The sequence below is a fragment of the Gopherus evgoodei genome, chromosome 1 (assembly GCF_007399415.2).
Source record: "Gopherus evgoodei ecotype Sinaloan lineage chromosome 1, rGopEvg1_v1.p, whole genome shotgun sequence".
NCBI classification, from domain to species: domain Eukaryota; kingdom Metazoa; phylum Chordata; order Testudines; family Testudinidae; genus Gopherus; species Gopherus evgoodei.
This window is the reverse complement of record NC_044322.1, coordinates 53138354-53166148: the sequence shown is the minus strand read 5'-3', so window position 1 is coordinate 53166148 and position 27795 is coordinate 53138354. Positions and strand designations below refer to the sequence as shown.

At 41.9% G+C, this 27795-nt stretch overlaps 1 protein-coding gene across 3 annotated transcripts in view; it reads left to right on the top strand.

Moving 5' to 3' along the window:
- The window catches only part of FAM124A (family with sequence similarity 124 member A), an 80034-nt gene that overhangs the window by 37740 nt on the left and 14499 nt on the right, over positions 1-27795 (top strand). For all 3 annotated transcript variants that reach the window (XM_030564447.1, XM_030564439.1, XM_030564434.1), the window contains one exon: positions 26605-27341. In XM_030564447.1, coding sequence (XP_030420307.1) covers positions 26605-27341 — 737 coding nt within the window. The remainder of the gene's footprint in view (positions 1-26604; positions 27342-27795) is intronic.

Below are 27795 nucleotides of genomic sequence, written 5' to 3'. Positions count from 1 at the left end.
ATGTTTCCTGGAGGCCAGTTCATTTCAATTACGCAACACAGTGTCTATGCCATCCCCATGTCAACCCCAGATGTCGAATCAAGTGCTATGCCTCTCACGGAGGTGGAGTACAGAAGTCAACTTTACAGCCACTTAGGTCGGCAGAAGGGACTCGGTAGTGTAGACACATACATTATTAGATCAACTTAACATGGCTTATGTTGACCTACGTTTGTAGCGTAGACCAGGCCTCCTTGTGGCTCCAATCGTCCAGGGAGGACATGCCCACACCACTAGTTAGAAAAGAGAGGTTGTCTTTTTTTTTTTTTTTTTTATGATTCACTTGCATCATTTCTCTCTTTTCTGCCCTCCGATTTTGTCTCTTTCTCTGCCTCCCTTTTCTCCCCTTCACTTTGATAGGCCAGACCAGATGGTTTCTATATTGCCAGCTAAGAGAAATTCTATTTTGTTCAGCGTCCATTGCCAAAAGAAAAAGTAGAGAGAAAAGGAGGTCTTTTGGAAAAGAAAGTGTAGGATCAGTTTAGTATCTGAGAACTATACCCTTTACTTACTGGAGGATGGAGTCACTGTCCTCACAAGTTCTTTCACCTCTAATTTGTTGGAGTTTGCATTACACTGAGACAATAAATATACATACAGCACAGCAAAATCTCAGCAGATTTCTGTGTATTCTCCAGAATTAGATCTTTTCACTAGAAGAAAAAGCTTTAGCCCTTCTGGTTGCAGAGATAACCTACAGTGTGGTGACAGGCTCGAGGAGCTGCAGTAGTGCATGTATTTATAGGCAGCAAAGAATCCTGTGGCACCTTATAGACTAACAGATGTTTTGGAGCATGAGCTTTCGTGAGTGAATACCCACTTCGTCAGAGCATCTGACGAAGTGGGTATTCACCCACGAAAGCTCATGCTCCAAAACATCTGTTAGTCTATAAGGTGCCACAGGACTCTTTGCTGCTTTTACAGATCCAGACTAACACGGCTACCCCTCTGATACTTGTATTTATAGGCAGACAGAAATGATAGCATACAGAGAGAGATGGCCTTCCTCCTCTTGTGTCACTTCAAAGCCTGGCTGCCTTCACATAACTGCAAACAGTGATGAAAACCAAGCTGAGACAGTGGGGCATGGTTTTGAATTGGCCTTTAAGGATCCATGTCAAAAAAAATAACCTCCCTAAGATAGCTGCCCACTGCAAGCTCAGTTGGTTCAAACCAGCTGTCAAATGCATTAAATTCTGTATTAAATATGTATTTACCTTCATCTGATGTCTCAGCAGATATGTAAAGGATTTTTTTTCCTGCTGCAAATGAAGATATCTCTGCAGATTTCACCCTCCTTTTTCTACAATAAGCAGAAATCTCTTTCCATATTGTTTCTAATTTTTCCACACATCTTTTAAGAATGGCTAGTGAGAGGCTGTGCTAAATACTATTGTAAAAATAATTTCACGTGGGCTTTACGGTAGCATGATGCATTTCCCAAAGTTACAAAGAGTCCTGTGGCACCTTATAGACTAACAGATGTATTGGAACATAAGCTTTCGTGAGTGAATACCCACTTCGTCAGGGGCTCTGACAAAGTGGGTATTCACCCATGAAAGCTTATGCTCCAATACGTCTGTTAGTCTATAAGGTGCCAAAGGACTCTGTCACTTTTTACAGATCCAGACTAACACGGCTACCCCTCTGATACTTCCCAAAGTTGTTACTATAAAAAAACACTAATTGAAATGTGAGTAGAGGAAATTGGAACCAAGTAATCTGAAAGTCTGTCTGCAGCCTCTGTCAACATTAAGAACTCAGAGAATATGTTTATAAAGTTGCAGCAAAAGGGGGCTCTGTGAAAAATGTGAGGAGGGTATCTTCTTCACCTGTACCCTGGCCTGTGACATACTGCTAATGGTAAAGGGCACCATAACTTTTCACGGGCAGTGTGACGAACAGAAGTGTCATTGCTACTCACCTACTAGCAGTATGCAGCAATGCTAAAACCATGTTTCTGCTCATCAAATTCCACCAGGCTGGAAGTGGAAGAACTGATAGTTGCATACAGGAAGAAAGTGTCTAGTTTTGGCTCCACTGCCCCAAGCAACATCAGAATCACTCGTTTCAACTCAGCCCTTGATTTGCCGTCCCCACCTTTTATACTCCCAACAGCAGCACATCTCACCCACTGGCTCCAGCATCCTTCCTATTGACCGTTCCCAATCATCAGAGGAAGTAAATGAAGCCCTCTCTGTCATATACAGCATGGAAATCTGCATATGTCACCATTGCTCGGCATAGAATGCCTGGAAATATCTCCTAAGCTACCATGTTGTTGTTATTGATTATTTATATTACAAGCCTCTAGAGTCCCCAATCAAGATGAGGTCCCCATTGTGCTAGGGACCCTGAAATATGTCATTGTGTGTGGTAATATAGACCCCTGGGAATTAGACATGAAATATCTGCACATACAAAAATAATTAAAGACAGTCATGTCCCAAAGAACTTATGATCTAACAGGACAAGACAGACAATGAGTGAGAGGAAAGAATTGAGGCATGGACACATGATGTAACTGACCCCAGGTTATAGAGGAGTGATGGCCTTGTAGTTAAGGCTGTAATGTGGGGTGTAGGTAGTCTAGGTTCAATTCCAAGCTTTGTCACTGACTTATTCCAAAGATGAGTACAAAGTCCCTGCTTGAGCAAATTTAAGTACATGCTGTAGTCACTTGCTTAAAGTTAAGCACGTGGCTATGAAAAACACCAATGTTTTGTTTAAATGTCTCATACCTTGATAATTGTGTGACTGTAAGAACCCCTCAGTGCCAACAGGCAAAGGGATCACTGTTCTGTAACAATAACTCTTGACAGTGCTGACAAACTCACTACACCAAATACATTTCTTTAATAATAATTTATCCAGAGAGGGTCAAGTGAGGTATCTAATAAAAGCTTATGTCATACTGAAGCTCTTAATTGTTGTGAGATGTATGTCTGAATGATATTTAAGAAGTCAATGTGTATGTATTGAAAAAAAGTTTTTTAGAAAAGTGTGTCCCAGGCAGGGTTGTCAAACAGGTTTTGCCAGACAAAGAAAACGATTCACCTGTCTTGCTGTTGGCTGTGTAAATTAAACATAGTGAGTTGGGCTGTCAAGCGACTAAAAAAAATTAATCATGATTAATCACACAATAAAAAAAATTAATTGCAATTAACCACGCTGTTAAACAATAATAGAATACCATTTATTTAAATATTTTTGAAGTTTTCCACATTTTCAAATATATTGATTTCAGTTACAACACAGAATACAAGGTGTACAGTGCTCACTTTATATTTTTTTAATTACAAATTTTGCACTGCAAAAAACAAAAGAAATAGTATTTTTCAATTCACATGTTCTTTAGTGCAACCTCTTTATCTTGACAGTGGAACTTACAAATATAGAATTATGTACAAAAAAAAATCTGCATTCAAAAATAAAAGAATGTAAAACTTTAGAGCCTACAAGTCCACTCAGTCCTACTTCAACCAATTGCTCAGACAAACAAGTTTGGTTAAAATTTGCAGGAGATAATGCTGCCCGCTTCTTGTTTACAATCTCACCTGAAAGTGAGAACAGGTGTTCTCATGGCACGGTTGTAGCTAGCGTTGCAAGATATTTACGTGCCAGATACACTAAAGATTCATATGTCCCTTCATCCTTCAACCACTATTCCAGAGGACATGTCCATGCCGATGATGGGTTCTGCTTGATAATGCTCCAAATCAGAGAGGACCTACACATGTTCATTTTCATCATCTGTGTCAGATGCCACCAGCAGAAAGTTGATTTTCTTTTTTGGTGGTTTGGGTTCTGTAGTTTCCGCATCGGAGTGTTGCTCTGTTAAGACTTCTGAAAACATGCTCCATACCTCATCTCTCTCAGATTTTGGATGGCATTTCAGATTCTTAAACCTTGGGTTGAGTGGTATAGCTATCTTTAGAACTCTCATATTGGTACTTTCTTTGCCAGGGTTTCTCAAACAGGGGTTGCCGCTTGTGTAGGGAAAGCCCTTGACGAGACGGGACGGATCACATTGGCCCGGAGCAGCAATCCGCAGCCAGTGGGAGCCGGGATTGGCCAGACCTGCGGACGGGGCAGGTAAACAAACCGGCCTGGCCCACCAGGGGCTTTCCCTACACAAGCGACGACCCCCTGTTTGAGAAACCCTGTTATTTGTATTTTGTCAGATCTGCTGTGAAAGTATTCTTAAAATGAACAACATGTACTGGTCATCTTCCGAGGCTGCTATAACATGAAATATATGGCAGAATATGGATAGAGCAGAAAAGGAGACATACAGTTCTCCCCCAAGGAGTTCAGTAATAAATTTAATTAACGCATTATTTTATAAAGAGCATCATCAGCATGGAAGCATGTCCTCCGGATTGGGGCCAAAGCATGAACAGGCATATGAATGTTTAGCTTATCTGGCACATAAATACTTTGCAGTACAGCTACAAAATGTCATGCAAACACCTGTTCTCACTTTAGGGTGACATTGTAAAAAAGAAGCAGGCAGCAGTATCTCCTGTAAATGTAAAACAAACTTGTTTGTCTTCGTGATTGGCTGAACAAGAAGTAAGACTGAGTGGCTTGTAGGTTCTAAAGTTGTACTTTTTTTGTTTTTGAGTGCAGTTATGTAACAAAAAAATCTACATTTTACCTTGTGCTTTCACGATAGAAGAGTACTACACTATAGTACTTGTATGAAATGAATTGAAAAATACTATTTCTTTTATCATTTTTATAGCGCAAATATTTGTAATAACAATAATAATATAAAGTGAGCACTGCACATGTATTCTCTATTGTAATAGAAATCAATATATTTGAAAATGTAGAAAAAATCCAAAAATATTTAATACATTTCAGTTGGTATGCTATTGTTTAACAGTGTGACTAATCACAAATAATTTTTTAAATTATTAATTATTTAAAATTATTCGCATGAGTTAACTACAATTAATCAACAGCCCTAGTTGTGAGCCAACACAATGGAAGCCAAATCTGCATACAGAGTAAACAGGGGGATGGGAAGACACTGGAGACTATACCGTGGTTGCGGGGCAGGTGTGAACTTTGAAAAATATAAATAGAATCAAGGAGGCATGAACAGCAGGGATGTTCATGAATGACTGGATCCTGGTTTGCCAGAAAACCAGTGAGCTCTGCAAAAGACTGAATCCTTGGGGGGAAAACTCCTTTATTATATAGGAAAGGTAACCATTGATTAGTGTAGACCCAGCTTTGTGTTTTATGATTTTGATCTATATGTTTCCATTATCCTTATTCACTGTCTCTTAAATCTTAGCTCTTGATAATACACTTATCATTGTTTTCACTATAAATGTATCTCAGTGCTGTAATGTTATATTTGAGATGAGCCTCAGTTGAACCAAACAAGTTGATGTGTGCACTATTCCTGGGAGACAGCTTGTCTGGGAATTTCTGTGACTGTCCAGTGAGTAAGGGCTAGACATGGTAAGGGATGCTTTCAGAGGGGATTGGGAATAGTGGCACACCTGTTGTTATCCTGCAGGGCAAAGTAAATGTTGGCAGAGCCCTGAGGAGATTGGTTGGTTAACAGACTAGTGGTGTCAGGGAGCTGACACCCAGTTAAGTATCAGCAATTCTTTCTCTCTCTGGAGATAGGGGAATAACGAGCCCTGGGCACCCGGCGAGAGCATCACAAGTTGTATATCTGATCTCTAAATGAGTGGTTCTCAACCTTTTCCATACGCTAATGCCATGTTACAACAGACAAAATGTTGGCGAGGCTCCCCTCCCATCTAACCATAAAGAATGGAAGGCTGACTGTGACCCACTCCCTGTACTTTTTTTTGCCGCATCTGCATTGAGGACCCACCCTGTAAATCAAAAACAAGTAAGCAAATTGCTCCTCTTCCTCGCCAACAATCAAAATTCGGCTTGTAAGAAACCTTAATAACCCCCTAACTACAGTAAGGATACTGAATGCTACTCTAATGTTATGGCAAGAAAGATGATAAAAATGTCTTACAGAATAAAATTGTATATTTAAGTCTCCTGGTTTACATTTTCTTATATGAAAGTATCATTGCTGCAGCTTCCAAAATACTGCGAGTAAGTAGGTAGAAAGATTGTCATTGAATTAAGGGTTACAGAAAAGGTCTTCCTTGAAAATCCAAGTTCAGCTGAAATTATGCTGAAAATGATTTTAAAAGCTTGTGACAGCTGTCCAAATGGTTAAAGCCAAGGAATGGAGCAAGGAAGGGTAACCTGGTCCCATGCTAACTGCTTACCCACATGCACTATTTATAATAAAGTGGACAGAGCTGCTTGCTATACTGTGCCAATGACAGAAGATCTCTGAAAATAGAGATTCTTGAGACAGTTTCCATTGTTAGTCCAGTGTTTGACAATGCCAGATTTCTGAAGTTAGTTTCCCAAAGTAGCATTGAAGTCTACATTAAAGAGAGAGAGATTTATTTTTCCCGTATGTGATGTACATGCATCACACTCCGTTCATCAAGAGAGCAGAACCCACATGTAATTGCATGTTCTTCAAGTAGATTAATATTACTTTTTACACTGTGCTTAATTGGAGTAAGTGTTCTGAAGTATTCCACTGACCTGAGCACCTATACACAAATAGAAATCAGTATTCTGCATGTCTTACATTAATTTATCTTCAGTAATTTCTTATTTAGAAGAAGATATGAGCTGAGGAGGATGAGGGGTGTGGGACTGGCTTGAGTTACATGAGTAGTATAAATTCTTATTCTGATCTGATGATCTCATTACTTACAGGCTTTTCTGTTGCACTCATCACTGTAGTACCATACTTCCTCTCTTCTGCTGTTTTCTGTGGGTTGACTGATATGGTAGTGTATTAATTAGGAATAAACTCAAGTTAAGAACATACCCTTAAATAATTCAGGGTAAAATCCTAGTGAGGACAAGGCAGTTTGTAGTTTCTGCGTGAGCTAGCAAGTCTAGTTAAAGGCTGTTGGGAGCCTAGGATTTCATTCAGCCTGGTAGTGTGTGAAAACTGCAAACTGCCAACTGCCTTGTTATCACTAGGATTTTATCTCAAGTTCGCTAACTTGAGTTAAGAATATACCTTTTTTCCAAATGAACACAAGGTAGGTGTGTGTTAAATCCTGTTTGCTCCAATAAATTGTGTTCATGTGGTATGTACAAGCTGTGTAAAATGACACACAGTTAAAACACACAACGTAGCAGAAGTTTAATACCTGATACATTTTTTGTTGGCAGCATAGTTTGCCCTTGCAAGTGAATGCACTTGAATAAGTCTTTTTTCCATCTGTAAATTCTAAGAGCTTTGTAATATATTTGCCCGGTTACCAACGTGCTAACGGCAAGGATGTTGGACTTTCATGAGTGATTTTTTTAAGGTGCTAAACTTCTGCAGCATCAGTTGACTTCAGCAGAATTTCTGAATGTTCAGAACTACTGAAATCAGACCATACACTTCTTTGCAGGTGAGGGGTATATGTAGAAGCTTTGACTTGTCTCTAAAGGCAACAGTACAATTTTTTTATTGTTGTTTAAAAGGATAAATTAGTTAGGTCAGAGAAAGCACTAACGTAACTTACCAGTGTATCAATTCAATCTTAGTCCCATAAAAAATAAATAATTTTATTATTTCCACATGCATTTTTCTTTCCATGTAGAGGGGCAGTCAATAGGATTTTTAATATTGCTGTGCACCAAGGACAATGTAACCTTGTCATTTGCCTGGTCGTATTAATGGACCATGGAGAAATCTTTTTTTTCCATCAGGCAAATAAGTGGCATATTTGTTACATATCAATCTCATTTCAATTTACCACACTTATTTTATCCAGAAATGACCATTGGAAGGCACACAGATTCTCTATCATGTGAGCCACTCTGCAGATACAGAATGTCCGTCCTGAAGTGCATGTAAAAATGTATCTCTGAATTAAGTTATTTGCCATTCTGCCCTTTCAGGTTATATATTCATCAGATTTCTCATCCTCCGTACAGAATTCTTGTTAATTAACTTTTGCTGTCTTGTAATTTAATATATTCCATGCTATCAAAAATAACTACTCTATTAAGAGATTTTTTACTGTCTTTTAAGGATTTGTCTTGTATTACACCATTTTGAGGACATCTAGAATTTACTTATAGTTTTAGGGTTTGGGAAAAACACTTGTTTGTAAAACGCTATGTACATACCATTAGCGAGACTAATCCTTGCAGCGGGTAAAGACGGTTACTCACCTTTGTAACTGTTGTTCTTTGAGATGTGTTGCTCATATCCATTCCAATTAGGTGTGTGCACGCTGTGTGCACGATCATCGGAAGACTTTTACCCTAGCAACGCTCGGTGGGTCAGCTGAGGCGCTCCCTGGAGTGGCGTCCTTATGGCGCTGGATGTATGCCCCTGCCGACCCAGCACCCCCTCAGTTCCTTCTTGCCAGCTACTCCAACAGAGGGGAAGGAGAGCAGGTTTGGAATGGATATGAGCAACACATCTCAAAGAACAACTGTTACAAAGGTGAGTAACCGTCTTTTCTTCTTCAAGTGCTTGCTCCTATCAATTCCAGCTGGGTTGCTCCCAAGCCTTACCTAGGCAGTGGGTTGGAGTGAGATGTCGTGGAGTGAAGGATGCTGAACCAAATGCAGCATCACCCCTGGACTTCTGCACTATCGCGTAGTGGGAAGCAAAGGTATGTACCAATGACCAAGTTGCTGCCCTACAGATCTCCTGTATGGGTACATGAGCCAGGAAGTCGGAGGACAAAGCTTGAGCCTGAGTGCAGTGGCGGTAAGGTGCATAGTTGGGACACTAGCCAAGTCATAGCACACACGGATGCATGATGTAGTCCAGGACGAGATGCGCTGTGTGGAGACCGGGAGGCCCTTCATCCAGTCTGCAACAACTACAAACAGCTGGGTCATCGTCCTAAAAGGTTTTGTTCTTTTGATGTAAAAGGCAAGGGCCCTGCAAATGTCTAGGGAATGCAGCTGTTGTTCTTGTTGAGAAGCATGCAGCTTCAGGTAGAAGACTGGAAGGAAGATGTCTTGGTTGACATGGAAGGCAGACACCACCTTAGGAAGGAAGGCGGGGTAGAGTTGCAGCTGTACCTTGTCCTTATGAAACACTGTATCCGGTGGGTCCAACGTGAGGGCTTGAAGTTCCAACACACATCTCACCAAAGTGATGGCAACGAGGAAAGCTGTTTTCCAGGAAAGGTACAGGAGTGAGCAAGTGGCCATCGGCTTGAACGGGTCACCCATGAGTCTGGATAGGACCAGGTTGAGGTCCCACGTAGGGGTTGGATGCCGAATTTGCGGGTACAGACGTTCTAGGTCCCTTAGGAACCTGCTGACCATGGATTGGATAAAACCGAGCGCCCATCTTCTCCCGGGTGGAAGGCCGAAATCGCTGCTAGGTGTACTCTGATGGATGAAATCACCAGGCCGTGCCGTTTCAAGGACAAGAGATAGTCTAAGATGGCAGGTACTGGCACCTCTAGAGGGGCAGCATTGCTCAGGGCACACCAGCAGGAGAAACGCTTCCACTTGGCCAGATACATGGACCTAGTAGAGGGCTTTCTGCTACCCAAGGGTACATGCTGCACCGAATGGGAGCAATGTAGCCATCTCACTCTGCGACAGAGGGCGCATCATGGAGGGCTTCCCTATAGAGGGAACAGCCCACACCAGTGGTACTGAAGGTTGTGACGGTCCCAGCTCAGTAAGCACAATCAGGTTGCGTGCTGTGGAGAAAGTCTTCGGGGTAGAAGGCAGGCCCGAGCTCGACCGCGGTGCACGCCGGGGAGCTTATGTGCACCGGACTCAATGGCGCCTGAGCTGGAGCCTTTGCGGGGCGATCCAGCACGAGACGCTGCTCCGAGGTGGTCACAAGCAGTGCCAGCAACTATACAGGTGCAGCAGGCTGCTTGTGTTGCTTCTTCGGTCCCAGAGACAGTGAGCGGTGCCTCGTTGGTAGCAGTGCTGGAGACGTCCAGTGCTGAGAGTCTTTGCCGGTGCCAGGTCACGAAGCTGTTGTTTCCAGTGCCGGAGGCGTGCTTCAGACCAACGGCACCGGGTCTCGGTGCGGGACCAAGGACATCGGGCTAAGTGCTGCTTCCATGAGGAGCTGCTTCAAGCGAAAGTCCCACTCCTTTTTGGTCCTAGACTTGAATGCCTTACAAATGCAGCACTTATCTGATTGATGGGATTCCCCCATGCACTCAAACAGGAGTCGTGGGGGTCTCCCAAAGGCATTGGCTTAAGGCAGGCTGAGCACGGTTTGAAACCCGGAGACCTAGGCATGAGCCTGGGTACCGGGAAGAAGGGAAGGAGAGAAACCGCTTATCTCCAATTACTATATACCATATACACTAAAGACAATAACTACTATTAACTACAACTAGAAAGTACTAATTACTACTCTATAACAACTATCTACAGGTATAAGGGAACTAAGAGCTAGGGAAGTGGAGATCAGCTAAGCCACGCTCCACAGTTCCAACGACCGTCAGGGTGGTAAGAAGGAACTGAGGAGGTACTGGGTCAGCAGGGGCATATATCGGGCACCATTCCGGGAGCGCCTCAGCCGACCCACCGAGTGTTGCTAGGGTAAAAGTCTTCTGATGATTGTGCATGCGGCGCATGCGCACCTAATTGGAATCTATATGAGCAAGCACTCGAACAATCCTTGTTCCTCTGGGTTTTTTATGGATGAGAAAACTGAAACACAGTGAAGTAATAGTGTATAATTGAGATTTAAACAAATTTTTGCTAACTTATCCATTTCTTTCCTTGCCCTTTGTTGTATCTGGGTTATCTGGTCTAATTTATTTGATTTAAAAATTAATTAAAATACAATAACTGTTCAAAATGCCTTGATTCTAATAGATGATGAAGTAAATGTATTCAGCACCACCACCATTAAAAACAGAGCTTATGTTAAGCAATGTGGGATTTAATTTTATTTAAATATTGTGTGTATTCAATCTGTATTAGCCAGCTTCCCTCATTTTGTCATTCTGTTTCTGAGAACAAGACCTTTTTTTAGAGTCTCATAACCAGTGCACATTTTAAACAGTTTTTTAAAATAAATTATCCATTCTTGAATGGAAACAGGAAAAAAGGTTTAAATTAATAGCTGAATTAATGATTATTTTAGAAATATAATATTCAATTTTTTAAAAGTGTATTACTAGCTTTTAAAGAATAATGCTTGCAAATTGCAGAGTGTATTTTTATATTCATCATCTGTTTCCAGTACAGCAACTAGAATCTTTTAGGAACTAAGCCATAAAATAACTTTACTTTGTAAACAAGGAGAGCCTTTCTGTTTTGAATTGTCACCCAGGATATTAGCTGAAAGGGAATTAGTATACGTGATAAACACGTATGGTTTTTTAGACTTCCCCTGTGAGAGAGGGTATATTAGGCCCACAGGCCCCTGGCTGGAGGCCTCAGGATCCTACCACACCCTGTCCCAGAAAGGAGCAGTGGAGAAGTTCTCCACGCTGCCTAGACTAGCTGCGGGGGGAAGCAGCCAATGAGAGAAGCTGCAGAGAGCAGCCATTCAGAGCCCAAGAGGTTCACATAAAAAGGAGCTGCAGGGGCAGAGGAGCCAGTCAGTTGGTGACTGGAGCTGGAGGAATGAGCACTGTCTTTCTGTCTGGAGGACCATGAACAAATCAGTTGCTGGCAGGGACGAGGGCGGGGGGGGGCAAGAGAGAGCTTCTGGCTAGCTGCTGGGCCAGAGTAAAAGACTTCAACCCTATGGTAAGGGTGAAGCATTTGTGAAGGTGCTGGGGCCACAGGGAAGTGGCCCAGGCTACTGTAGCGGCGTGGTGACTAGTTAAGGAGAATGCAGCAGTATGTAGCTACCATTCATAGGGTCCCTGTGCTGAGACCTGGAGTAGTGGGCAGCTCTGGGTCCCCTCTACCAGCCACTAGGGAAGTGGCTTAAGTCCTGAGGAAGAGAGTTGAGAAGGCCCAGAGAAGGGGCTGATTATTGAACTGTGAAACACCCCCAGAAGGGGATCAGATGGTTTAGTGGCCGTGCTGGAGAGTTGGGACCAGAAAGGCCCAGAGCAGATGAAGAGTGTGTCTCCCAGGAGGAAGCCCCCAGGGCTATGTCTCAATTCCAGGGTTAGCATTACTTAAAGACTGAGCCCGGGGAGGGCTACAGAGATACCAATGGCAGGGTACTGGGATAGGTCCAGTTGGACTGTATACCCTGGAAAGGGTCTGTTTTGTTTCACATACAGACTATGTATGAGACTCGGTTGGAGGGCTGAGAATTAGGCCCTCAGTCACAAAGCATGCTTTCTGTTACCGCTTTCTTTTCCCATCAGCTTAGGTGCATGTGTGTCTATTTCATGGCACAGTCCTATTAGCTGAGAAGCAACTACTCTTTCTAAGAAGTTGATTGTTTTTTGTACACAAACTATTGATTACCTATGCAGGCACTACCACAAACATATTTTATGCCATGGACCATGTCTTTGCCAATTTGATGACATTATGCAATGTATAGAGTTAGCTCTTGGGCCAAATTGAGCAATAGTGTAAGTGTGCACAGCTCCAAACTATTTTTTAAAAGGCAGTGTACTTTCTATCTTTTTTTTAATTATACTTTTGAAAAACTCTGTTTCACGTGTGAACTAGATTTTAGTAAAGTACAGACATATATAATAAATCAAACAACTGAAGGAAAGAGTGAAAGGACTCTGATTAACTCTTTGGATGCTTTTTGAAAGCTCATATAAATTGTACAGTTTTGAATTTATTGAGAGATTATTAATGGATTTTTTTTTTTTTTTGCTGAATTAGTATGCCTTGCGAACTTGGAATAGAGAACTGAAATATAACAAAGATCAGTATCCTGGGTTTCTGCCAAGTATAGCAATTCATATTTTTATTTGGAAAAATTTTATGACTTGAAGGGACTTAAATTTTTGCAAACTTTAAATCTTCTAAAGTGGAAATCTGGAGTTGGTCAGAATCCAGACTTCATTGTCTTTCAGCTTTTTTTATTCCCCACTAAAAATGCAACTCTAGTCAATTCTAAACTAAATATGTTACCTAATAATCAAAACAAATATACTAATTATAAATTACTACTTAATTAACAGACTTCTCTACATTTTTGCAAAACTCTTAACTTTAAAAACAAGACAAGCTGCTGTTTTAAGGCCTAATTGTTCTTCTGTCACTCATGTTGATGTGGAATTACTCATAGAAGTAGTCCCATTGAACACTGTTCACCAGTGTGAAAAAGGTTGCAGAAACAGGATCTGTTTGAGTACTCCATCTCTCTTTTCCTTTGTGTGACTTCAGTGCTTATGAAAGATGCTGAATTGACAGCTCCCCTATTTCTCCACAGAGCAGGTATAGTGTGAGGGGGTGGCGGGACAAGTTTTTCAGGCTTCTCCAGTTTACCCCAGCTGTCACACACAGCTCTCACATGGGAACTGCCCACAAGTAATGAGGTCATTTTAGTAACCAGATGGAGAGAAAGAGAGCCAATTCTTGGCTTTTGTGGGCAGACTGCTAACAAAGTCATCAATTAAAGCAGGTTGTGATAGTGGCAATTACTTGTCTTCTAAACAACTATTTTACCAATCAACCCATCTTGATCCATGTCCAAGGGTGGCCTCTGTCATTCCATCCAGTTGTCACCTACTTGGGAGTAAAACTCCACCATAGCCTGTCAAATGACCTCACCTGGAACACCTGAAAATGAAGATCTCTTTCCATATCACCTTGATATAAAAACTATTGGGAACCTCCTGGGGAGCAGATCCTGTGGTCTTTCATACTACTTTATTGGCACTGGTGTTTGCTCCAGCTGAATACTGTTTTGCAGTCTGGGGCTGCAGCTGTCACATTCAGCTTGTCGACACAGAGCTGAGTTTGGCCACTCGTGTCATTAGTGGCTGTTGGAACTACACACAAACCTGCGGTCTGTATGTGCTAGCACACATAGTTCTGCCAGACTGGCCGTGAGATGTTGTTCCTGTTAAGCCTGCTTGAAGAGCTGCGACAGATGAAACTAGCCTATTACATCTCCAGTTGGTTAGTGCCCCAGTCTCAGATATATTCAGAGGATGACTCCCATTCCTGTGGTCTGGGATATGACACCATGGATGAGCTCTCAGCTCCCCTTTATTACAGGAGCTCATGCACTCTTGGACAAAAGAGCTGCTGATCCTTTACCATGCACGGATGATCAGTATCACCAGGTAGCCAAAAATTGCACCTTTAGAAGCATCAGTAGGAAAGAGAGTCTGACACACTAAGTAAATTCAGGAGTCCATTGCTGCACTTGCCTCCACTTGATTGTAGATCCTGGACTAGACTCAACAGGTTACTTGCTGACTGAACCAGAGTTACCAGAAGCATGCAGTAGCTTGGGCTGGTTTCCTCCTCATTCTGTGACTGTGGAGAAGCATAGCAGACAGTAAATCATGTGGTGGAAGACTGTCCAACCCAACAGCTGGAGGACAGTCTAAAACAGAAGTCAGCAACCTCTGGCACGTGGCTCGCCAAAGTAATCACCCTGGCTGGCCAGGCCAGTTTGTTTACCTGCCATGTCGGCAGGTTCGGCCAGTCACGGTTCCCATTGGCTGCGGTTCGCTGTCCCAGGCCAATGGGGGCGGTGGGAAGAGGCACAGGCGAGGGATGTGCTGGCCGTGGCTTCCCACCCCCCCCCCCCATTGGCCTGGGATGGCGAACTGCGGTCAGTGGGAGCTGCAGTCTGGCAAACCTGCCAATGAAGTAGGTAAACAAACTGGTCCGGCCCACTAGGGTGCTTACCCTAGTGAGCCATGTGCCAGAGGTTGCCAACCCCTGGTCTAAAACATCTAGCCTGTCTTGATACAGAGGTCACACTGTGGTTATGGAACCTGGACATCAAGCTCTGACGTCTGTTAGGAAAGAAAGGTTCTGTGTTTTTTGATTTCTCAGCTTTGTGAAATGGGCACCTATACAATGGGAATTGGACAGAGACTCCTAAACTATCCTCACATTTTAGCAAACTTCAGTCATTATTGACTTTGGGGGGATTCAAACCAGCAGCCTAGGGGTGAAAGGTTCTAAATCCCATTACTAATCCTCTGTGCTAACTGTCACAATTCCAGTTTACATAGTTTCCATTAACTTTTGCACCAGACTGATTTGCAAGCTTTGAATTGTAAATATGTAACTGTCATAACATTTTTCCCAGATTTGGACCTTAACGTCCAAAATATGGGTGTTAGCATGAAAACCTCCAAGCTTAGTTACCAGCTTGGACCTGGTAAAGCTGCCACCACCCAAAAAATTAGAGAGTTTTGGGGCACTCTGGTCCCCCCAGCAACCTTCCCTGGGGATCCCAAGACCCAAATTCTTTGAGTCTTACAACAAAGGGGAATAAACCATTTCCTCCCCCCCCTTTTCTCCCTTCCAGGTGTTCCCTCCCTGGGTTCCTGGAGAGATACACAGAAGCAAGCTCCGTGAATCTAAACAGAGGGACTCCACCCTCCCTATTTCCAGTCCTGGAAACAGAAGTACCGAGAGGTCTAATCCCACCCCCCCCCCTTCACCCAGAGGGTATGCCTAGTAAATCTAACACAAAGAGTTTTTCCCCCTGACTACTTCCTCCCACCAATTCCCTGGTGAGTTGCAGACTTAATTCCCTGGAATTCCCACTAAAGAAAAACTCCAACAGGTCTAAAAAAGAAAGCTTTATAAGAAGAAAGAAAAAGACATAAAAATGGTCTTTCTGTATTAAGGTGACAAATACAGGGTCAATTGCTTAAAAGAAATATGAATAAACAGCCTTATTCAAAAAGAATACAATTTAAAACACTCCAGCAACTACACACATGTAAATACAAAAAACAAACAATATAAACCTATCTCTTTGTACTTAGAACTGGGAAACAGAAGATTAGAAAGGCAAGAGACAGAAAGATCACTCTCAGAGCCGAGAGGGTCAGACACAAGACAAAACAAAGAACTTACATCCAAAACTTCCCGCCGCCCAGATTTGAAAAAGTCTTGTTTCCTGATTGGTCCTCTGGTCAGGTGTTTCAGGTTACTTCTTTCCAGGTGAAAGTTGGCCCGCTTCACCTGGTTGGCCAAGTCTTCCCCCAGTAGCATGGGGATGGAATAATTGTCATAGACTGCAAAAGTCCACATTCCTGACCAGCCTTTGTACTGGAAAGGCAGTTCAGCTGTAGGCAAGTCTACAGCTTGTGACATGAAGGGGTAAATTGTCACTTGGGCCTTTGGGTTGATGAATAGCTGACACTTGTGCCCCCGTGTCTCTCCACGCAGTAACCTTCTTTCCGCCCACTCTCAAAATTTCCCTTCTCTCCAAGGGTATTTGAGAGGCATCTGGGCCTGGGAATCTTTGGTGTGATGGTGGTGTAATGAACTGCACTCGGTTTGGGTTCTTTAGGCAGTTGGTCTTGATATGTCCCAGTTCATTACACTTAAAGCATCTTCCATCTGACTGGTCACTGGGTCGAGGTGGGTTACTGGAGACTGGGTGAGGTGGAAGAATAGTGTGTCTGTGGCTTTACTTGGGTTGTAGGTGGGGTTTTTGGCTGCCCTCGGTTGTAGGGTTTATGGTCAGTGTGCCCTCTGGGGTATTCGTTCCCCTTGACAGTAGCTTTCTTGCTTTCTGCCACTTCCATCCATCTGGCTCCAATCTCCCCCGCTTCGGTGAGATTTTGGGGTTTTCCATCTTGTATGTACCGTGTTATGTCCTCAGGAACACCATCCAAGAACTGCTCCATTTGTATGAGGAGGTGCAGTTCGTCTATGGATTTAACATTGTTTCCTGATATCCAGGCCTCATAATTTTTCCCAACGTAGTAGGCGTGTTTGGGAAATGACACATCTGGTTTCCACTTTTGGGTTCTGAAATGCCGACGGGCATGATCCGGGGTTATCCCCATTCTGTATCTGGCCTTGGTTTGGAAAAGTTTATAATAATTCATTTTCTCCTTAGGCATTTTAGCCGCTGCCTCTGCTAAAGGTCCACTGAGCTGTGGCCTCAATTCTACCATGTACTGGTCTTCAGGGATGCTGTACCCAAGACAGGCTCTTTCAAAATTTTCCAAGAAGGCCTCAGTGTCATCACCTGCCTTGTAGGTGGGAAATTTCTTGGGATGTGGAACCATAATTGGTGAAGGGTTGTTAGGATTGGCTGGAGCCTGTTGCCTAGTCTTTTCTAATTCCATGGCCTGTCGGTGGGTCTCCCTCTGGAGTTCTATCTGTCTTTTGTAGGCTGCCTCTTCTTTTTGTTTCCTCCTGTGGGCCACCTCTTCTTCTTCTTGTTTCCTTCTGTGGGCCACCTCTTCTTCTAGTTTCCTTTTGTGGGCTGCCTCTTTGGCTGCTTGTTCTCTTTTGTAGGCTGCCAGTCTGATGTTTTCTTCCTTTTCTTTCAGCTCCACCTCTTTTTATCTTTTTTCCAGTTGTCGCCTGTGTTCAGCTTCTTTGATTTGTTCTTCTGCATCCCTTTTTGTATTGGAAGGCATGGTTCCTGTTTTCTTGTGTTGGGGTGCCCTCTGGTGTTTATTGTCTGAACTGCAGGCTCTGTTGCCTCCTGGGGTCTACCTAACAACAGTGCCTTTTTCCCTTTCTTCCTCTAGCTAATCTTTTAAATGTAAATTAAACCAGAAAACCCACTTCATTTGCATGTGTATTGTGCTGGTACTTGCCTCCTAATGGGAGTGCTATTGTCTGACAAAAGACCTGTTTGTCACAGCTTAATGGTTCCTTGCTTAATATGCAAGCCAAAAACTGCCAGAGAGAGCAGAAAAAAAAATTCTCTCTGGTTCCTTTTAAAACCAAACCCTCTCTGCTTAAAAGCCCCTAGCAGAGGAAAGAAAATATAATATTCCTACTGGCTTCTGGATTCTATCTATCCCACCTCTGCCACCATGTCATAACATTTTTCCCAGATTTGGACCTTAATGTCCAAAATATGGGTGTTAGCATGAAAACCTCCAAGCTTAGTTACCAGCTTGGACCTGGTAAAGCTGCCACCACCCAAAAAATTAGAGTGTTTTGGGGCACTCTGGTCCCCCCAGCAACCTTCCCTGGGGACCCCAAGACCCAAATTCCTTGAGTCTTACAACAAAGGGGAATAAACCATTTCCCCCCCCTTCTCCCTTCCAGGTGTTCCCTCCCTGGGTTCCTGGAGAAACACACAGAAGCAAGCTCCGTGAAGCTAAACAGAGGGACTCCACCCTCCCTATTTCCAGTCCTGGAAACAGAAGTACCAAGAGGTCTAATCCCCCCCGCCCCCCTTCACCCAGAGGGTATGCAAAGTCAGGCCTAGTAAATCTAACACAAAGAGTTTTTCCCCCTGACTACTTCCTCCCACCAATTCCCTGGTGAGTTGCAGACTTAATTCCCTGGAATTCCCACTAAAGAAAAACTCCAACAGGTCTAAAAAAGAAAGCTTTATAAGAAGAAAGAAAAAGACATAAAAATGGTCTTTCTGTATTAAGGTGACAAAAAACAAACAATATAAACCTATCTCTTTGTACTTAGAACTGGGAAACAGAAGATTAGAAAGGCAAGAGACAGAAAGATCACTCTCAGAGCCGAGAGGGTCAGACACAAGACAAAGAACAAAGAACTTACACCCAAAACTTCCCTCCACCCAGATTTGAAAAAGTCTTGTTTCCTGATTGGTCCTCTGGTCAGGTGTTTCAGGTTACTTCTTTCCAGGTAAAAGAGACATTAACCCTTAGCTATCTGTTTATGACAGTAACACCTGCAGAAACTCAGAATCCCATCAACCTCCCATTGATGGGGGTTCTTTGTGAAACTGAAGACACTTTATGGGAGTTCTGTAATTTTGCAGTTCACTGTCGGTGTGTCTAGTGCAGACAGAAATGAGCTGTGGAGGGAGGGATGGGGATGTATAGGAAGTTGGAAAATTGGTGTCATCAATCAGAATGAAACATGTCCCAAATTTGGGTTTGTTATGTTATGCAAAAGGGTATGCACACACATCTGCAACATGCTGTACCTCCTTCCAATTCTGAGCAACAGGTGAGCAGATGAGTACCACAAGTTCGTCAAAACACCTTGAGAACCATTACCCCGAAGTTCAGCCCAAAATCAATATGTGGCATAGGCATAATGGTGTATGGGGAAGCAAACACTGTTACCTCAGAGCTAGTGTTGCTATTGTGAATTTTGAAATAATTGTTATTTTTCTTAAAGCCCCAGCAGCTGGAACCTTGTGAGCATCCTCTGGTTTATTTTTTTTTAAACTAAATTTCTAGTCCTCATTCTTGTGCCTTCTTTTCACTCTAAAGGATCAAAAACAAGGAGACAAAAAAGAACCCATATTTATGTATTTATTTAAATCTCATTTTTATGCCAATCTCGTAATTTTAGGGACTTTATTCATTGATTATTTTTTAACACTCATGGTTGGCAGTACAGAGTGCAGCAGCATATTGTTATGGAGGATAACCAAGGAGGTGTGGCTGTCTGGGCAGGGAGAGCAGCAGGCTTGAGGATGGTGATTTGTTGCACTAGGGAGTGAGCGAGCTCATTGTCTCAGGAGAAAGAACTGAAGGAGGAGGTCACAGTGCAGACAAAGAATCTTAGACTCTGCGTGAGGAGAGGGAGCTGGAAGCTTTCCACAAGGAGGTATGTACTGGGGGCTACAAAATATTTAGGCTGCTCACTTTCTGCCACAGTGCAAGAGTACAAGCCCCCACTCTTTATTTTTATTCTTATTACAGTAGGCCCCAGAGGCCCCTGTGAGGGTCAGAACTTCATTGTGCTATCCAGACACCAAGTAAAATGTAGTTCTTTCCCCATGGAATTAACTTAGATTGTAAAGAGAAGATATAATGAGAGGGTGTAACAAGGAGTGGGGGGTAAAAGATGAGGATAAGAACAGCCGTACTGGGTTAGACTAATGGTCCCTCTAGCCCAGTATCCTGTCTTCTAACAGTGGCCAATGCCAGGTGCCCCAGAGGGAATGAACAGAACAAGTTATCATCAAGTGATCCATTCCCTGTCAACCATTCCCAGCTTCTGGCAGAAGGCTGGGGACACTATCCCAGCCCATCCTGGCTAATAGCCATTGATGGGCCTATGTTCCATTAATGTATGTAGTTCTTTTTTGAACCCTGGATAATAATAGGAGACCTATGCACACAATTTGAAGTTTGAATTTGGGTTTGTTTGATTTTTGTTTTTTTAAGATATAATGATCTGGACAATCCCTACTGACTCTCTGCCTTGCAATTGAGTTAGCAATTTAGCAAAGGAATGACAGAAGTGGAACTGAAGGGATTTGAAGGAAGGTGGGGTAGCCCTTAGCTCAGGAAGGGTGTTCCTCATAGAATGCATGGCATGAAAGAAAGTGTGATGTTGTTAGCTGGTGAAGCAGTCGATTGGGCAGTCAAGGCTGGCATTGTTGGCAAAGCGGAAGAGGAAGGGAGAGAGCATGACCAGATGAGATACAAAAATGGATATGTAGGGAGCAGTTACATTGTGAATGGCCTTAAAGGTAAGGCCATAAAGCTTGTATTTGACATGATGGAGAAGGGGCAAGCACTTGGAAGAGGGGGTGATGTGGTTAGGATGACAAGCCAAGAAGATGATGTTGGCAGTAGCCTATCGAAAGGATTTGAGTGGGCTGAGGTTAGTGCCAGAAAAACCAGAGCAGGGTGTTGCAGTCAAGGCAGAAATGATAAAGGCCTGTGTGAAGGAGTTCACTCACCACAGGTGCCCTTGGTGGCTGAACTTAGGTCTGGCAGGCTCACTTCTTTCCTGCATGCCTGCTAACAGGCATTCCTACAATGGTCTGCCCCTTTCTTGTGACTCAGCCTTCTGGCCAGGTCAGGTCATATATTTATATATACCCCTTTCAGGGTATATAAAGTCAGACACAGGATAGCCTGTTGAGGAACAGATTACTGCTCACTGCTCACACTTCATTTGTCAGAAGCCACTAACATGGAGAGGGAAAAGGAGGAGCTGGTGAATCTATTGCTGTGATCCCCTCTTGCTTGCTTTATAAGTAGTGTGTGATTTATCAAAGGACAATGTCGTGCCACTGCCAGAGATGGCCATTGACCACTTCTCTCACAGTGATCCATGGATGCAATTTGTTGATAAAATAACTTTTCTACCTGTGCCTCACTGTACATCTTTCAAGAAACACTCCAACAAAGTGTCAATATTGTAATTAGGGTTGAGCAAAACTTGGAATTTTCATCCCAGAGGAAATTTCAATGTGTCAGGATTCGTTTATGTTCCAAAATGGGATGAAAAGACAATTTCCTGTGAAACGGAAATTCCAAAATGTTTTGTTTTGGAAATATTTTTGATCCAAGTGAAACATGTCAGCATTCCCAAAATGCAGTTTCAAGTCATTTCAACGTTAAACTGCATTTCCTTATGGTGGCACATTGCCTTTCAGGATTTGTAATTCTGGAGCATGATGCGCCCATTCCCCTGCTATATACCAGGCTCCCCAGGTTGGCCTGTACCTCCCATAATACACCCAGAATCATCTGACTCACATGACTGAATGAACACTTCACCTTATGAGACTCATACTTCTCCAGGGACCCCAGCCCATAGGAGAGAATGGGGCCCAGAACTAAAGTAATAGGAAAATGCAATTCAATGTTTTATTGACCCGTGTCTCAATGAAAAAAATGGGGACAGTTTAAACAACACAATATTCATATTCATATTGAACTGAACCCAAATGAAATATTTCATTTCAATTTTCCAGATGGAAAAATCAAGAATTTTCAGCAAAATCAAAAATTTTCTATAGAAAGTTTTGATTTTTGTGGAAACTGCATTTTCTGTCAGAAAATCATCCCAGCTGAAAATTCCTCACCAGATATACTTGTAATATATGATGAAATACTATAGGGAAGATTGGACTGCTACCTTACCATTATGAGACCTCCAGTTTCTCTGCCCAGGAAATAAACATCTATAGTTTAAACAAAGCAAACAGCAACAGAATATCAAGCTGTACACGTGGAAAAAGAAAAATTCTGGATCCAGTTTTGCAGTATGCTGAGCACCCTGAACTCTCATTGAAGCTAATGGGCATTGAGGGCGCTCAGCCCCTGTTGGATCAGGCTCTCAGTTCGCTAACATATCTCAGTTCAAAGTCTTTCAGCTGATGGTAGCAACCCAAGTTAACAGATAAGTTAAAACATATATAAATATTATTTAAATCGTGATCATATTTCCCTTTTAGCAATTTTAATGTTTCTGCCACCCCAAAAGGAAACAATTCCCGTCTGCCATGGGGAAAAAATAGAACAGTTGAGAGAACTGTACGGTTTAGGTTCAAATATATGTTTCATTTTGTTGTTGGTGGGTTTAATCAGTTGCACAGAGAGCCTAATATATATGCAGAACTTTAATTTGCTTCTATGACAATTTGCCAGAGGGCAAATTGAATTGCACTAACTTGAGAAGTGGTGGCACTTTCCCTGCCCCTTTCTTGATAAGTTCAAGCTGAAGCAGAAAGCCTTGCTAATAGCACAGAAGTAGTCACACCATGTAATCAGCTTTGGAGAGTCTGCATCAAACTCCTGTCCTCATATTCCTGTTTACATTTTTCTTACCTTAATGAAAAGACTGTCTTTTTTGCAGGTATAAAGGTAGGACCAGTACTGCAGTAGAAGTGTCCCTGCTAATGTAAAGTTGATACGAAAGCACTTTCGGCTTTTATTAGTTACACTCATTTCCCCCTTTGGCTTAGTTCATGGTTTCTTCTAGCTCAACAAAAGATGATTTTCTCTGGTGTATACATAGCTTTAGCTCCTAATAATGGCTTTCTGCTTTACACTGGTGGTCCTCTGAGGCTGTTTGTTTTAGCATCTTGTGCTGACGGGTACATTTGGTGATAGCTTTGGAATACTAATGCTAATGCTGGTTCTCACAAAGCTTGGCTTTTGAAAAATGCTTTAGCCCATTCAGTACCCCTCTACCACGCTGAGCGACAAGAGGGCAGAAAGGCCATGCTCAGTAATGTTTTTTGTGCAAAGTAGCCCACAGGAATGGCAGCTCTTTGCTTCACATCCTTCTGCCCAGGCTTCTTACAAAGCTGTAGCCATCTATTTGCATAAATATCAGGCCTGTCCCTTGTTGCAGTCTTTGTTACATAAATGCTATCAAAGGAAATGGAGGGAGAACAGATTCGAACATCTTGCATTCCGCTCTTAGAAAAAAGTGTGATTGTATAACTAATTCACATCTGTTTCTTTTTGGTTTTATTAGATTTCCTTCCCCCTCTGTCCCCATTCCAATTTTTTGTTTCAGAGTCACTGTTCCCCCTAACCTGTGGAGGGACATTATCAATAGATACCTTGGAGCAATAGCACTTGCAGTGTTCTCTGCAGGAGAACCCTTCTACATTATTATGACCAGTGATTGATTTGCTTCAGGTTATTGTTCTCTTCCATTAACCACTCGGCACTGTCACTCCTCATCACCCATTTCATGACAGAGATATGAGAACTTTACTGCCACTATATTTTTGATGATCAGCTTAACTTGCCCAAATCTCCTGTAGGTTAATGCATGATTGGTATATGCTGTACATACCAGTTACTAGTCTGCAGGGAAGGAGTTCACACAGTCTCCAATAGAAGAGGAGACAGTCCATAAACTAATCTTGCTATTAAAATGTTGTACACACAGTTAAAACTTAGTAACTATTAGTCAGTCTACCATATGTAGGCGTTATGCCTCCACGTCAGTCTCATTCATATGGGTAATATCAGAGTAACAAATAAAGAGAACCATTTCAACTAGGGCTATTGATTAATCACAATTAACTCATACGATTAACTAAAAAAACCCACAAAATTAAAAAAATTAATCATGATTAATCGCAGTTTTAATTGCACTGTTAAACAATAGAATACCAATTGAAATTTATTAAATATTTTTGGATGTTTTTCTACATTTTCAAATATATCGATTTCAATTACAGTACAGAATACAAAGTGGACAGTACTCACTTTATATAATTTTTATTTCAAATATTTGCACTGTAAAATTATAAAAAAATAGTATTTTTCAATTCACATGCAAGTACTGTAGTGTGATCTCCTTATCATGAAAGTGCAACTTACAAATATAGATTATTTTTGTTACATAACTGCACTCACAATCATAACAATGTAAAACTTTAGAGCCTACACGTTCATCAGTCCTACTTCTTGTTCAGCCAATCGCTAAAACAAACAAGTTTGTTTACATTTGCGGGAGATAACGCTGCTCGCTTATTTACAATGTCACCTGAAAGTGAGAACAGGCGTTCGCATGGCACTGTTGTAGCTGGCATCACAGTATATTTACGTGCCAGATGCACTAAAGATTCATATGCCTTTTCATGCTTCAGCCACCGTTCCAGAGGACATGTGTCCACGCTGATGACGCTTGTTAAAAAATAAATGTGTTAATTAAATTTGTGATTGAACTCCTTGGGGAAGAATTGTATGTCTCCTGCTCTGTGTTTTACCCACATTCTGCCATGTATTTCATGTTATACCAGTCTAGGATGATGACCCAGCACATGCTGTTCATTGTAAGAACACTTTAACTGCAAATTTTGGCAAAATGCAAAAAAGGTACCAGTGTGAAATTTCTAAAGATAGCTACAGCACTCAACCTAAGAAGCTGAAGTGCCTTCCAAAATCGGAGAGGGATGAGGTCTGGAGCATGTTTTCAGAAGTCTTAAAGGAGCAACACTCTGATGCAGAAACTACAGAACCCAAACCACCTTCTGCTGGTGGCATCTGACTCAGATAATGAAAATGAACATGTATCAGTCCGCACTGCTTTGGATCATTATCGAGCTGAACTCGTCATCAACATGGAGGTACGTCCTCTGGGAAGGTGGTTGAATCATGATGGGACATATGAGTCTTTAGCACATCTGGCATGTAAATATCTTGCGATGCTGGCTACAGCAGTGCCATGCGAATGCCTGTTCTCACTTTCAGGTGACATTGTAAACAAGAAGCGGGCAGCATTATCTTTTGAAAACGTTTTCTGAGCAATTAGCTGAACAAGAAGTAGGACTGATTGGACTTGTAGGCTCTAAAGTTTTACATATTATGTTTTTGAATGCAGTTTTTTGTACATAATTCTAGTTATAAGTTTGACTTTCATGAGAAAGAGATTGCACTACAGTACTTGTATTAGGTGAATTGAAAAATTCTATTTCTTTTGTTTTCTACAGTGCAAATATTTGTAATAAAAAATGTAAAATGAGCACTGTACACTTTGTATTCTGTGTTGCAACTGAAATCAATATATTTGAAAATGTAGAAAATATCCAAAAATATTTAAATAAATGGTATTCTATTGTTTAACAGTGCGATTAATAACACGATTAATCGTGTTCCATTTTTTTAATCGTATCGGAGGGGTAGCCATGTTAGTCTGCATCTGTAAAAGCAGCAACGAGTCCTGTGGCACTTTATAGACTAACAGACGTATTGGAGCATGAGCTCCAGCATCATGCATCCGACGAAGTGGGTATTCACCCACAAAAGCTCATGCTCCAATATGTCTGTTAGTCTGTAAGATGCCACAGGACTCTTTGCTGCTTTTTTAATCATGATTGTGATTAATTTTTTTTAATCGCTTGACAGCCCTAATTTCAACTAAATAGCTAAATTAGCCAAGTGATTTATTGAGCTGTCTGGGGTCTCTGCTTACATACACCTTTCTTCACACACAACTTCAACAGAACGAAATTAGCAATGTCTTCACTGACCTCCAACCAGCTGTCACTTGGTATTAGCCCAACCTGCTTCTATGTAGTCAGGGAGATTTCAGGGACTACATCATAGCGATTCCCTCATGCGTTTGAGTGGTAACAAGTAATTTTTGCCTGAATGACGTTCAGCTTTTGAATACCATGATGTTTGTACTACTTCCTATTACTAAGCAGATACATCTTCAATAAGTATATAAAATCTTCTGATATTTGCCATCAGGCCCCTTGAATACTCTAACTTGGTGGGAAACGCTAATTGCAAGATGATAGAATTCCATTGTGTAAATTCCGTGCACAAAACCAGGTGGCACAAATTAAAACAAAAACATGGAATGAACAAGCCAGATATCCATTTTGATCCTGACCATTTTGTTTGTTGTTTGTATCACTTTCTCCCAATTCTTTGTTTTTTGCCCTTCGAACTGTAAACTCTTTGGGGCAGGGACAGTCTCTTTCTACACAGGAATGTGCAGTGCCTAGCCCATTTTGAGTAGTATAAATACTAGTTTGTTTTGTGTTAGGTTCTTTTGTTTATGGCTATATTTACCGCTAGATATTACTGACTATTGTAGGTGAGCTAGATATAGAAAAATCACTGTAACTGTAACCAACTGTCTTCGAGGGACAAGTGGTGTTCAGCCACCCGAGATTGGGCAATGACTGAATAATGTATTTCTCCTTCAAAACCTATATAAATCATGACACAAAAGAAGGAATTGCTAAATAATTTTTAAAACCTAATACAGATTTTGTTTTTATACTATTAGGTGAACTTTCTGTGGAAGATAATCAGGACCCTTTCCTTGTTAGTATACATATCATCGCAGACCCTGGTGAATCCAAAGTTCTCCAGCAAGCCATTGATAAACTGTTAGCATGGATCCATCCAGACCTCCAATTGTTCCGAGTCTCAGAAAGACGGGTCTCAAGGAAGCACAGGAAGTCTGGTAAGGCTGCTGTTTCTCAGCCAGCCCTTGCAGTCATTCTGTTCCTGCAGGAGGAATATGGAGAAGAACCAATCTTACAGCTCCATGAAACCTTTCAGAGACCACCTTGGCATTACCACCATACAGAACGAGTGCATGGCAAGTTCCTCCCTTACATGCCATGCAGTCAGGACTTCTTCACTTTGGCCCATGGGACCCCTTTGTGGGCCATCCGACCAGTGCATTATGGGAGAGAAATTATCCGCTTTGCCATATACTGCAGGAATGAAAACTTTATTGACATTATGAAACTGTACCAGTTAATCCTGAAAAGACCGGTGTGTCAGAAAAAGGCGGACTTTTGTGTCTTTCCTGTCTATTCTAACATGGATATAGACATTCAGTTCTCTTTAAAAAGGCTCCCTAAGGGCCAGATTCCAACCCCTACAGAGTCAGCGGTGCTGGAATTCCGAGTAGATGTTGGACAGCTTATTCCTCTCTTGCCCAATCCTTGTAGCCCAATCAGTGAAGGCAGATGGCAAACAGAAGACCATGATGGGAATAAGATCCTTTTGCAGGTATTCTCTAACTTCTCTAATTTTGTATATGATGAAACAGAAACATATTTGTTAATTTGTACAAGAATGCTAATTTGTCCCAGAACAGCAAATAAAGGGCGGGGCTTCCATAACAATATCCTGGTAGGCAGACCCAAGAAAATACTGCTAAAAAGAGAGTTTATAAAATCTTTACGGATGTAAAAATATATAAATCAATACAGCTGTAGGTGACACCATGATGTTCATATATCCCTTAGCCTCATGTTAAGCAAAGAAGAGACTGAGATAAGCCAAGTGTGGAAAAGGGAAAGATTGTGAAATGATAGCTAAAGGTGCATGTTTTTGCAGTTTTTATAAGAAACATGAATACCCAGACCACACATCTTTATAAAATAGCTATTAGTGACTAGCTCTTTATTAGAGGTAAACAGAATTTTTGATGGTACAAATTATTTTCTTACATATGTATTTA